General features: G+C 38.5%; 1 protein-coding gene across 4 annotated transcripts in view; it reads right to left on the bottom strand.

The window, feature by feature from the left end:
* NNT (nicotinamide nucleotide transhydrogenase) overlaps positions 1-14,514 on the bottom strand; it is a 106,463-nt gene that overhangs the window by 2,034 nt on the left and 89,915 nt on the right. For all 4 annotated transcript variants that reach the window (XM_006166939.3, XM_006166940.3, XM_006166941.2 and 1 more), the window contains exons 20-21: positions 2,604-2,722; positions 915-1,030 (exon numbers count right to left, since the gene is read on the bottom strand). In XM_006166939.3, coding sequence (XP_006167001.1) covers positions 915-1,030; positions 2,604-2,722 — 235 coding nt within the window. The remainder of the gene's footprint in view (positions 1-914; positions 1,031-2,603; positions 2,723-14,514) is intronic.

A 14,514-nucleotide genomic window follows, 5' to 3' on the forward strand; every position in this document is an offset into this window, starting at 1 on the left:
TCAAGCTAATTCTTCATAAAATGAAAAGCCCTTCTGTGGTTTTCTCGGACGTGTAATCTACCCAAAAATGGAAGCAATGCCCATCTGTTTACATCTCAAATAGCATTAGTACAGTGTCACACTCTGCAAACTCCCAGATATTCACTGAGGCAATAATTTTTCAGAGGCCCATGAACAAGTGTATTTCATATCCATTCATTCATCACAAATACTAGGTTTTTAAAGTCATGTGTTTATCATAAAGAGGAACAAAATTAGAGAGAAAATGTACATTATGTGATTTTGATCCCTAAAATACAGCTATGACTCAGGAGTGCTACAGAGATGTGTCCACTGCTAGGGCTGAGGAAAATTTATAAGGCTTTCCGTTCTCTAAAATCCGGCAATTAGCTTTTTCCAAAGTAATGGACATGAGCAAAGCATGTTTCCTTATGCCATGTTACTGTTCAGATTTCTAAATCACGTTTCTGCTAGACACTCCATAACAATATACAAATTCTCTTACAAAAAAAAATTCAGTGAAAAAATATGCTCATCTTGGTATATTAAGGCGATGATACTGACTCACTGTCCCAGAAGGAAGCCATCTGCTTCACTGGGCTCAATCTGGAATTCAGCCAGACTCATTCCAAAAGCTCACAGCTCTTTTTTCAGCTGTGGCTACAGATTTTGTGAATCCATCCACATAATTTCACCTGGTTCTACTTGTGAGGGGGACATTCACTCAGGTTCTCCAGTGGCCAGAGAACAGACAGGAGCTAGATAGGGGATACAGGTCCCTCCTACACATGTTCTTACTCACTGGCTCACCTAAAAGGCATCATCACTTCTCAGTCAGCAACCAAAGAAAGTTCTATGTGTGTATTTTAAGTGATCTTTGATTATCAGAACAAAATACAAGTTTGAAACTTTACCTGTTTTGATTTCCAGACCTCAAGCACTGGCATGCCTGCAATAATGGAGTTGGGATCTTCTTGAGCAGCAGAATTAACAGTGTCATTAGCTCCAATCACAAGGACCAAATCAGTGTCTACATGACAAAAGAAAAGAGAAAAATTAAAAACCAAGCGGTCAGCAGGTGACGTGGTGGTTAGGGCACAGGTCTCCCACCTGGCCATCCACAGTTCAAGTCCTGGACCTGGTGGTTTGAAACTCACCAGGAGTATGTGCAGGCATGCTCAAAATCCCTAGAGTAGAAGGGATTGTGGCATAGCTATTCCCCTTGGGAAGTACTTTCTTCTGTCTCTCTTTCGTGAGTGCACATGCCTCACCAAAAAACATGTCCTAGGGCAAAAACCATATCTACATACATATATACGTATATGTGTGTGTGTGTGTGTGTATATATATACACACACACACGTACACACACATACATACATGCTCCAAAGGGGTCACTTTATTTCTTTTCAAGCAAATCATAGTGATCTTAATTTATAATAACAACAATAACAAAAGCTAATATTTACAGAATGCTCACTTGTGCCAGGCACTATACAAAGAATTTTATCAGAGAAGTGAGGCAACTCAGCCAATGTCACAACAGCTAAAAGGCCATAGGTCCTGCCTCTCAACCTGAAAATCCTAGCTACAGCCTACACCATGACGCTCCCCCGACCCAAATAGGTCTATGTACCTTGACTTTATCATTATTTTATTATCCCGAAATGATCTTGCTAGTTACATGATTTTGTAAGATCTTCATCCCATTCTCAACTTTCAAAATGAACCACTTTAGATTCAATCTGAGGTCTAAAAGACAATGGTCTAAACGTCCATACTGTAATATGGCTGTATCTTTAATTCCTGGAACTGATTTTTACACATAATGTAGCAACAGTGAAATTTGAAAAGGGGTATTAAATTAAAGTGGCCAAAATTCTCTCTTCAAGCTCTCTAATATAAAGTACCTTAAGATGCTGCCAAAACTGTCATGTGGATATAGACATACACGCGATTTCTTTTTTTTTTTTTCTAATAAGCAGTATTTTTTAAGTTTATAGTGGATACTTGCCAGAGGGAACTGGTTTCATTTTCACAAACATAATCCCGGGCCAAATGTCATTACCATCCAACATCTACCCAATGACAGCTATAAAGTAAAATACCTTATCTAGTGAAGTCCTAGTGCTTTAAAAGAGAAAAGAAAAATACTGATCATGTATTTGGACAACTGGAAAGCAGTTAAAATCTGACGCTGGCAAGGCAAGACTCAGATGCCACATTATCAACAGAAGCACTCTGTAGATGAGTCTGAGGCTGAAGACTTCATTCAAGGCCATAAGCTACTGAGTCAAGACCTAGGTTCACAAGTCAGGTCTGCCCAGATCACCAGGCTTCACCTCTGCATCACAGCCCAGAACTTTCACCATCCTTTGGTTCTATACAGGGGAATAAAAATTTCTCATACTGCTTACAAATCTTTTGCATCTTATTCAGTACTGTCTTCCACTTCTTTCATGTTGACTGTGAACCTATTGCATGCAGATTTCTCTTCACCTGACTAGTTAGTCTTTGCTCGGTCCACTATGTACATCCCAAGTCTGGCATTGCCTTAGTCACATGTAGAATATTTAAACTTTACCACAGCCCCCATCACTTACCTGGGAAATCCTGGTTGATCTCATCCATTTCTAGCACAATATCATATGGCACTCCAGCTTCAGCCAGCAGCACATTAAGCTGACCAGGCATTCGGCCTGCAACTGGGTGAATTCCAAACCTAGACATGAAACAAATGAACAGCTGGCCTTACGTGATGGGCCAACACGGACAAAGACCCCAGTATCACCTCCAAATCTGCACATTTTGTTCTTGGCACCCCTGCTTTCTCCTGGTACTATCTGATCTCTACAGGCAGAAACAGAGTTAGCCAGATACATGATCAATCTACAAATACTGAAGTTGCAAATTCAGTCTTAGTATACACAAAATATAACTTCTCCTAGAAAAATAAAAGTATAACTTTGGAACCTGACTGATATATATATATATATTTAAGTATAATGAACTTCTGACTAAAATTAGCAAATGATATCACCTTGCATGTAAAATGCATTGTGTTATCTCAGGATACTTTCTGGTCAATGTTGAACCTTTAAAAATATGTTAAGTCAACCTGAAATTAAAAGTTTCTCATCAAAAAAAAAAAAAAATTACTCTATGAAAAGCTGACCCCACATTCAACTTGAACCTCTATGTTCAAAGGTAAGGAAATAAAATACTGCCATATATATGATGTCAAAGGCCTATAATCTCTCAGAGAATGATATGAACCTTTACTCCATTATGCAGAAGAAATGTGATAGTTACACACTAGAGTGTTTAAAAGACAGAGTGAGTAACATATAATCAGAGCTCCACATTTAAGACAAAGGAAACTGATGCATCAAGTAATTTCTTTCAACCATATACATAATGGGATCTTTAAAGCCTTTTAATCCAACCTCTTGCCCACTGTATTTATGTTTATCTCCTTAGCCCAAGGCACAATGCCTGCCATGCAGGAAGGGCTCCATACAAAGTAAACGAGTAAATGAATCCAGTGAAGAACACATTTTATAGTGTCTCTTGGCAGGGATCCATCCAATCAGCTTAAATAACTTCAGGGGCCAGAAATTTACTCTCTTCAAAGGTTTATCCCATTACTAGACTATATATATGTGTGTGTATATATATATGTGTGTGTGTGTGTGTGTATATAATATATAATATATATATAATATATATTTTATATATATACAATTCATTTAAATTAATCCAAAGAGAAAGAAATTAAGTACATACGCACGTCTGTATGTGTATATATAAAATAGTAAGCCAAAGAGAAACCCCATTTCATTGTCTTTTGAGTCTATAGTTCTGCCATCTGGAACTATTTTATGGACTGGAACTAATTCATGAACAAATCATAGGATGGATTTGCCTACTGAGCAAAACACTCGTAGTTGTTTTAACTGTTCAATGAATAACAAGACTTCCTAACCTACTGCTGTCCTAGTGACTGTTCCTACATTGTCAACGCCCAGCTTAAGTCCCAGTCCCCCAAAGTAAATAGAATGTGCGGAAGACGATCTAGATGCATAAGGCACACCAAGAAAATCACATTCTCAGATCTTCGAGTGATAAAGCCGAAGTCTGCAACAGCACCTGTGGCCACCACAACACAGTGCCAGCTTACACAGAATGCATGCTCATTTCAGGTACCCGATCACTTTCACCTGAACTGCTGCCAAGCCAGGCCCTCAAGGCAGGCTCTGGTGGGAACAGTAGATGGCATAATGGTTACATCACTGGACTCCCACATAGTCGACATAGTTTGAGTCCCAGACCCAGTGGCTTAAAACTCATGCTGGGCGTATGTGCATATGTGCCCAAAATGCCAAGAAGAGAATGGAGGAGAAGAGACTGAAGTGTGACCATTCCCCTAATGAGTAATTTCTTACTTTCTGTCTCTCTGGAGAGTGCACATACCCTATAGCAAAAATCTCTCTATAGCATATAAGGGTTTATAACAACAGTTAGTTACTACTCTTTGGGAAAACTATGACAGACAGAGTAACTTACCCAGGACAATGACTTAACCTAACCTATGAAGTACAATTTGCACAACTTTTTTTTATAGTTAATAGTAAAGTTGGGATTCAAACTAAAATCTGAACTCTTAACTATCATGCAATATAGTCATTTTATTCCTGCAATTTAAGAGGTACTTTTGTTTAGTTAACAGCTTGGGTTAATAGTTGTCTATAAGCACATATGTGCTTTAAAAAAACCTCTGTGTAAAAAGACCTATTAACACCTGCTCATCTCTACTGGAACGGATTAAATTAAGTGATAGGAAAGGTGTTCCGTTTCAGGAATATAATTCATAATGTTCTTTGAGAAAGTGAGAGTCCCAGAAAGTTTCAACAATGCTGAAAATTATAAAATCAAAATGAATAAGTAGACATAGGAGAAAAAAACTGTCCCTTAGTATGCACAGTATCTACAACAACAAAAACATTCATAGCCACCTCTTAAGTTCTCAAGAAACAGATTCTGGAAAATTACTAGTGATAGCCTGATAATGTTTCTATTCCCAACACTTCTGAAACCAAATGGGTCAGAATTAACAGCTAGCTGTCCAAGTCCCCAGACATCATCTGGGTGTCGTATAATCCAACTGCGAGAGTCAGTGTCTCATCCCAGTCTGAAAGGACTGCCCTCACTGCAGACACCAGGTGCAGGTTGCCGGCACCTGTACTGACCGTGTTGCAACTACCCCTACTGACCAATCCCCTCCTCAGTTTCAGTAATTTGCTAGACAGCCCACAAAACTCAGAGAAACATATTATTTAATTTAACAATAAAGGAGACAATTCAGGAACAACAGAATAGAAGAGATGCAAGGGGCAAGGTTTCAGGGGGAGGAATTAACAGAGCTTCTACAAACAACTTCCCAGCACCCTCATATGATCACCCACCGGACACTCTCTGAACTCTCTAATTTAAGGAGGTTTAAACCGTTGTCCATTGGTGATTCAATTCAATCTCCATACCCTCTCCCTTCCCTGGAAGTCAGGACTGGCAGTTCCAATCCTCTAATAGTATGATTAGTTCCTAGCACTCAATCCCATCCTGAAGCCACCTAAATTCCACCAAAAGTTTTTTTATTAGCACAAAGTCATTATGGTTGACAGGGGCTCATTATGAATAACAAAAGATGCTCCTATCAACCAAATCTGGAAATTCCAAGTGTTTTAAAAAGCTCTCTGTCAGAACTGGGAGACAAAGACCAAATGTGCATTCCTTATTATCACAGATGATAAGAGAAAATGAATCGTACAGAACGAATCATTAATAATCTTAGATTCTTCTAAAATGAATTCATCATTTCTCCTCCCAGTGGGTTGTCTGCAGTTTCATTTAAGTGAAGTAAAATCAAGGGCACTCATTAGTTTACTTCAGATCGTGTCACCTAACCTCCCTATCTTTATGCAGGTTTCAAGTTCTTCAACCACAAATTCTCTCACCATTTTTAGGAATGTAATAGAGTTCATCACTTCGGTAAACATCTTTTAAAAAACATTCTCTAGAACCAAGATTGCTTTTTTTTTACTAGACATTGGTATTCACATGTCATCACCTGTAAACCAAAGTAGAGTTTTCACTCACTCCTGGTTAAAAAGTGAAATAAAAATACATATTCTTCATGTAGTAATACAAACCATTCACGGCACTGTTATAGCTGTTTTCAAACTGTTCCAGAGAAAACATTTCTGAAATGTTACATGGACTCATTGATTGAGATATCACCATTAATGTTTTTAGAGCAGCAATAATATAAAACATTAATTTTTTTTCTCCAGGCCCCAAAGTGCATGCTTATTAAATGGAAAGTATTTTACTAAACCTAAAATCTGAAAATAACTATCTTTTGAATAAGCATTTTTCAGCATAAGTATAAAAAATAACCTTAGAAAGAGAAGCATTATAGGGCCAGACAGGTAGGACAGCAGTTAAGACAGTCAGATCCCATTCGGTCAACTGCAGTTTGAATCCCAGTCCCAGTGAAAAACACACTGTGTGTACGTGTGTGCATGCCCCAAATCCTAACAGGCTGGAGAAATGGAGCAGAAAGGATTGCAGCATGACCACACCCCATTGGAGGGTTCTCTCTCTTTCACTCTTTTTCTCTTTCTCTCTTTTCTTCTCTCTACCTTATTCCCTCCCTCTCTCCCTCCTTTCCTCCCTTTCTCTCTCTCTGGCAAATGTACACACTCTCTGGCAATAAAAAAGAAAAGTATCATATTGAAATAACCAAAATATACTCCTAAGACAGCTGATTGCTATGAATTCAGAAAAAAGAAAAGATCTAAATGAATGGAAGTTGCAAAGGTGCTCGATTTCATGAATAAGCACCACAGTCTTCAGTTCAAGACTTTCAACCTTTGCTTCAATGACAGGAAAAGCTGAATAATCTTCTAGGTTCATGGATAAGAATAGAGCAGTTTAAAAAAAATATATAAGAAGTCTAGCAAAGCCAAAACTCATATAAATATAATAAGAAATCAAATTTTTAAAAAAGAGAAGACATAAGAAAGTAGCATGAAACATGAACATGTGGCTTTAAAGGCACACATGACACTGGAGTGTGTAAAACTGAGAGAACGCTATTTGAACACTGAAATAAGAATAGTAATATATTGTCACCAACTGAGGAATATGAGAAACTATGAGTCAGTACTGGCAATCATTTCACAGCCAGGAAGGAAGGAAGGAAAGGAGAGGAGTGAATGGAAGGGAAGAAGGAAGAAGAAAGAAAGAAAGAAAGAAAGAAAGAAAGAAAGAAAGAAAGAAAGAAAGAAAGAAAGAAAGAGAAAGAATCCATATTTTTGTTTTCTTCCTATAAAATAACTTCTTATAAACACCTAATAAAATATTTTACCAAGGTTAACAATCCAAATCCCAGCCAAGAAGAACTGAAATTGAAATTAGTCTATTATGTATTTTAAGGCACTGTTTGCTATACAGAGGCACTGGCAGAATATTTTAACTCAATGTTCCTCTGATATTGTATGGCAGAACTAAAGTCACAGAGAATGAGCCCCAACAAAGGCAGATATTCTATAATTAAATTCTTTTTAAAATAATTATTTTATTTAACTTTTTTTTTTAATTTGACCAGAGAGGGACAGAGCAAGCAAGCAAGAGAGAGAGAAAGTAAGAAAGCAAGCCACCAGATCCGTGACTTGAACTGTGGTCAGCTATGGGAGAGTCCAGAGCCCTTTACCACCATGCCACTTGCTGGCCCTTCTATAATTAAATTCTAGGGCCCTAACATGTGATTATGTTTGAATAATGATGGAACAAAATCATTTCCAAAAAGAACTTAATATCTAAAATTTTAGTTTCACTTTACAGTGATTCTTAACATTAATAATACAAAGTATTAAATTGCATTGTTAGCTGACATTCTTTTGAAATGAATGCCAATTTGTATTTCAACTGTTATTGATTTCAAATCGACATTTCAAGTTAATTTAGATTTTTTCACTCCTTTGTATTAAGAATTATTTATTTATTTAATTCCATTTGTTATTGTTATTTTTTAATTTTATCAGAGAGAGAGAGAGAGAGAGAGAGAGAAACAGAAAAAGCAAGGCACCAGGTCTGGGACTTAAACCACAGTTAGCCATGTGGGAGTCTAGTGTCTTAACCACCACACCACTTGCCAGACCCTTCACCCCTCTTTCAACAAAAAGGTACTCTTACTTCTATTATTGTCTAAACCTAATGATGAAACTAAATAACTAAATTTAGTTCAAGGAACTGCAGCTTAAAATAGGATCAGAGGGTACTTGGAAGAGAGGTTCAGAAGAAATACAAAATACCTAACAATTTAAAAAATAACACATTCAGTTAAAAAAAAATCTGGATCAAACATCTAGAAAAACAGCAAAACTGTGATTTTCAAATAAAACAGAAGTTGATTGACTATTTCCTTTTTATTATTTTTTTTAGAGGTTTTTTGCTATAGGGCACATGTGCTTGCCAGACAGACAGAGAGAGACAGAGAGACAGAAAGCGAGAAATAACCCCCCCAGGGGGGATGGCCACCCCACAATCCCTTCTCTTTCATTCTCCTCTTGGGATCTTGGGCACACACGCACATGCACTGGTGTGGGTTTTAAGCCACCGGTCAACTATGTGGGAGTCCAGTGACATAGCCATTAAGCTAACTGCTGGTCCCACTATTTCTTATCTTCACAGAAGAAAATATATCTTCAATTGCAGAAGAATTAACTGAAGTTAAATTTTTGAACACATTTGATAACAATTTAAAACAAATGGTTGTCTAGGGAAAGGTTCAGGCTCCTTTTCAGTAGATCTGGAAGAGAGAGACTCACTAACCTGAGCTGATAGATCAACAGTCAGTTCAGCCCCATATTTATTTTATATATAACTGCAAAGGATAGTTGGCAATGAGCATGATTAAGAGAGTTATGGAAGCTGAGACAACCTTATCTTTATGGGAAGAGTCCAACCAATGCTCTTAACCACCTATAAAAGAGAGAAGGAGATTTGGTGGAACTCAAGATTTCCAAAATAACTACATGATATTGCTCTACCTCAATCCTGGTATAGTCCTGATTGTCTCTTGATTTACTCACTTGTGCTCTTTTGAGATGTTCCTAGTGATCTGGAACACCAAAATTTCTCCTGATCCTAATTACCAAGAAATTTTTCCTGGTTCCCCTAAATCCCCTCTTCTTCCCAAAACCTGATTAGCAAGACTTAAGAAAGACTAAGAAACACTACTACATATCATTAAGATCTGTATTTATTTACTGTTGCGGCCATAATGAACTACCACAAATTTAGTACTTAAAACAACACAAATTTGTTATCTTACAGTTAGTTCTGAGGACCAGAATTCCAAAATTAGTTTCCCTGGGCTACAAACAAGGTGTCAAAGGGCTGTATTCATTCTAAAGGCTCTAGCAGAAAGTCTGTTCTTTGCCTTTTCTAACTTCTGGTGGCTGCCCCATTCCTTGTCTTGTGGCCACACCACTCTGACCTCTGCTTCCACTGTTATGAGTCCTTCTTCGACTCTGACACTCCTGCCTCCCTTTCATAAGGACCCTAATGATTACATTGAGCCCACTCAAATTTCCAGGATAATCTCTCCATTTCCATATCCTCACCTTAATCAAATCTACAAAGTCCTTTTGGCCATGTAAGGTAACACATTCACAGGTTTGGGTAGTCAGAATGTAAATATCTTTGGGAAGGCCATTATTCAGCCTACTACAGAGCTCCCTTTCCACTCCTAAAACTCCATAAACGAGGGCTTCTATTTTAGCTGAATAGCCCAATATATTAAATACTTTGTCATTTACCTTTAAATTTCAATTGTTCTTTAGCCTTCCTTGGCTTCAGTAACTTTTAATTTTTTTAATATTGCTTTTGTCATTGTTATTTTTTAAGTTTATTTATATCTTCCATGTGAGAGAGAGAAGGACATACCCAACACGGTCTTCACACCACACTCAACCCAGATCACAGGCACACACACATGCCCAGAATGTACAGGAAGCCTTGGGACACAAACTGTGACCTTTCCACATAGATCTAGCATCAAAGAGTGTTGTGTTACTGTTCAACCATTGTCTGGCCTCTGCCTTCACCATCTTTAAATTAATCCATCTGGCTACCATCTTTATGCTTTAACTGAGGTGGCTTGGATGAAATTAAAACTCAAAGAGCTCTAAATATCTTAGTTCTTACTGCAATGTCTTGATTAGCTGCAGACTACATAAAGACAATGTTTCTGTTGAGCTAGTTGAGAAGGGTAAATAATCACCAAACTAACCATCATGTTATGCTGACTATCCCAAAGGAAAGATCATTTTATATGTGTTTGCATAATAATTTATTACACTAAACTTTGAGCATCTAAGGTCAGAGAAAAACACATGTAAGACTATTACAAGAGCATGCCAATGTTTTGAGAGAAATAACAGAATACATTCAAATTTGTAGAAATATATATGCACGCTGATGAGTCAATGTGAGTTAATAATAATTCTGGCCCATATAACTGGCTAATCTCCAAAGTATGTATTTAAATTAATTATATCAGACACTGGTTGGCCATGATCGGCAATTTCCAGGAACTGATGGCCAAAACTCATCATCGCACTAAGAATATCCAGAATCGCAACATGCAAAGCCTAGCAGCCTTTTAGTTCTTCCCTTTGAACCATGAAAATTATCTTTTATTATGCGTGTGCTTAAAAAGCAGAGTCAGCTGTCCCGGACCATGACAAGATTCTACAGAAGGAAAATAACTACTAAAATGAGATCATGGAAAGACCTTCCATGCAAGTCCACAGCTTTCTGATCAGCCTTGAGCTGCTCTGTAATCTCATATTTTTCCTCTGTGTCAAAGATCTCACCTTCCTGGTGTCTGGGCTTCCGCAGTTTCTTTTTCTTAAAGTAAGCATTGGTAAGGTGTTTTGGAATATATAATTTGCTAATATCAATTTTCGTGGAGGTGGCAATGACAAATTTCTGGTGTGTTCTACGCAGTGGAACTCGATTAAGGACCAGCAGTCCAACCACAAGTAGCAAGCCACCATTCAGGTGCTTCAGGAAAACCACTCTCTTGCCTCTGTGGCATCCAGTGAGGATGATCAGAATGGTCCCAGGAGTGACGCTAGCTCACAGCTTTCTCACATGCTGACTGAAAGGTTTTTGGCTGTGGCTCAAGAGCTTTCGAGGCACATCTTCAGTAGGATAATACCTAGGTATTTTGCACAGTTTAACCACTCAGGTACCACCATTCTTGTCTCCACCAACTGATTTTGTGACAGTGGCAAGAACCTTCCCCTCCTTTTTCTTTTCAATCCTGGATTTAGTGGCCGAGTATTTCCTCTTGTACATGTCCTTCCTGGAATACATGGCAGACTGGGAGTATCTGCCAATGCCCGGGACTAGGACTGGGTTTGGGCTGCAATGGGGCTTCCCCTTACTGGGCTTTTTAGCCTTGGGGTCTCCTTTTTTAACCCTGCCACTGCCATCAGCCTTCTTGATTACAGAATTCTTCTCCTGAATATCCTGCTTTGCAGCTTTTTCACCTGCCATCTTATATAATGAGAAAGGGAACTAAACTATCTGCAGGATTGTTAACAAAAATCTCTTCAAAAGATTATGTGAAAGGGAACCAGCAGTTAGCGTAATGGCTATGGTGCTGGACTCCCATGTAGTTGACCGCGGTTCACGTCCTGGACCCAGTGGCTTAAAACTCACACCGGGCGCATGTGCGTGCGTGCCCAAGATCCCGAGAGAAGAATGGAGGAGAAGGGATTGTGGCTTGACCATCCCCCCGGGGGGTGATTTCTTGCTTTCTGTCTCTATGTCTCTCTCTGTTCGCCCTATAGCGAAAATCTCTCCAAAAAAAAAAAAAAAAAAGATTATGTGAGATAGTTCATGTAAAGAAGTTTTCATACAAAGTGCTTTAGACTACTACCCAACAGACATAAGCCTCCAATAAATGTACACTATAATTATGCTTCTATTCAGATATGCTTTTGTAATATAAGTGCTCATTTTATTTCTCAAATAACTATACTATTTTTTAGATGTTTTTGCCTTAGGGTGCATGTGCTCACCAGAGAGACAGACAGACAGACATAGTGAGAGGAAAAGCAAAAAATCACTCTCTGGAGTGATGACCATGCTGCTGCAATCCCTTCTCCTCCATTGTCCTCTTGGGATCTTGGGCATGCACGCACATGTGCCTGGCATGAGTTTAAGCCACCAGGTCCAGTACTCGAACCGCAGTCGACTACATGGGAGTCCAGCAACATAGCCATTATGCTAACTGCTGGTCCCAAAAAACAATCTTCCTGATCTGATGAATTAAGAAAGCTTAAAGTTGTAGAAGCAACCTCACTGGCAAAGCTTCTTTGGCAACAGGATAAACACACAGTTTTCTAAAACCAGCAGAGTCCTTAGAAACAGTGTTTCTCACTAGTATAATTTTGAATGAAAAAAATAAAAGCAAAAAACTAGATTTTTTTATCAACCTGCTCGTTTAATTTACTAGAATTTCTAACAGCCAGAATTAGAGAATACAGTGTACCTTTCTTTACTTTTTTTCAGACAAACAAGGGTTGAACTCCTACTCTGATCCTGAAATCTGTTACTCATCCATGGCCTTCCTTTCTTTAGAAAAAAATTATGAAAGTCAAAGAGCTTACAACAATGTCTCAGGGGCACAATTTTTCTCATGCAGAATAGACCGTGTTCTATGAATGTGAATGAGGAAATGTTTGACAGGCTACAGTCATGTTTTCCATTTGTACATGTAGCCAGTGACAATGAGGCCACCCAAAGAGATAAGAAATCATCTACAAGGATGATCATCAACGTAGTTCTCTACAAAACCACATCAAAGCATTACCTCTTCCACCCTGAGATTAATTACAGATTGTGGCCAAATCTGTCTTTTCTATCACTGAACTAGATCCAGCTACTAAGACCAGAATAAAAACTGCATGGCTACTGACACATTTTATTTCAAAATACCAGCAAGACTATGAAGAATATCAGAGGAAAAACTAAAATTCAACTTGCAACTTATGCTCTATTTAGTCAACATTATACATAATTTTATCTTTTTGTCTGAGTAATTTTAATGATGTTGTTGAATAGCTCTTAGAATATAATGACTAGTAAGTATCACACAGGCAGCTTAGAGGGTGAAAAAAACTAAAATATTTATTTGTAAAAACCTGTAAAAAAAACCTTTCTGTTATAGGCAGTATTAAAAAAAAATTGCAGGTTGGGGACCAGCAGTTGGCATAATGGCTATGTCGCTGGACTCCCATGTAGTCAACTGCAATTCAAGTCCTGGACCCAGTGGCTTAAACTCACACCTGGCACGTGTGCGTGTGTGCCCAAAATCCTGAGAATGGAGGAGAAGGGACTGCAGCATGGCCATCCCCCCCGGGGGGTGATTTCTCGCCTTCTGTCCCTCTTTTTCTGTCTTTCTGGCAAGTGCATGCTCCCTATTGCAAAAAACTCTCCAAAAAAATAAAAAAATTTAAAAAACTAAAAAATTTGTAGGGCTGGTAGGTGGCGTGGTAGTTAAGGTGCTGGATTCTCCCACGGCCAACCACAATTCAAGTCCTGTACCTGCAGGCTTATTTTCTCATTTTCCCTATCTCTCTCTGGTAAAATTTTTAAAATAATAATAATGGTAATAATGATAAATAAAACTGAATAAATAATTCTTTTTTTTTAAATATGCAATATCTCCTGGGCATTTAACTACTCCACTCCTTTGCAATCCTATCCTATTTCAACTCTAATGCCTTAGCAAACTACCACATTAAATGGAATTAACTCAGTGATTCATACATTTGTTTTCTTCATGTCTATAAATCTATTTTTTAAGACAAGGTCTCACCACTGAGATCCTCCTGCCTCAGCCTCCCAGCTAGGACTACAGTGGGGTACCACACAACTAGTTCTTTTTCAGACAGGCTAGTGCTATGTTGCCCAGGCCAGCCTCAACCTCCCAACCCTTCTGCTTCAGCTTCCCCAGGTCCCAGCATTACAAGTGCTCAGCATCTCTCTGGCCTTTAGATTGAACTGGGAGTCAAACATGGGCCACCTATGTGGTCTCAGCCTGTGGAGTATAGCACCTTAGCAGCATGTACCACCACAGCTGAGCCATAATTACAAACTTCTGAGAGTGGGAACTGGTATATACAGCCTTGTATTCTCAGTACTTAGTAGTAAACCTCTATCAATAAATTATTGATAGGGTGAGCTCCACAGCTCAGTAGTTAAGAGCTGTACACTGGAAACGAGATCCCACATGGCAATTCAAATCCCAAACCCACAGCTTGGAAAGTAAATGTGTGTGTGTGCACATGACCAAAATCCTGATAGGAAGGAGAAATGAAAGAAAGGGATTGCAGCACGACCATGCCCCACCACTGGATGTTTTCTCTCTTT

The sequence above is a fragment of the Tupaia chinensis genome, unplaced genomic scaffold (genome assembly GCF_000334495.1).
Source record: "Tupaia chinensis unplaced genomic scaffold, TupChi_1.0 Scaffold144378_1, whole genome shotgun sequence".
NCBI lineage: Eukaryota > Metazoa > Chordata > Mammalia > Scandentia > Tupaiidae > Tupaia > Tupaia belangeri.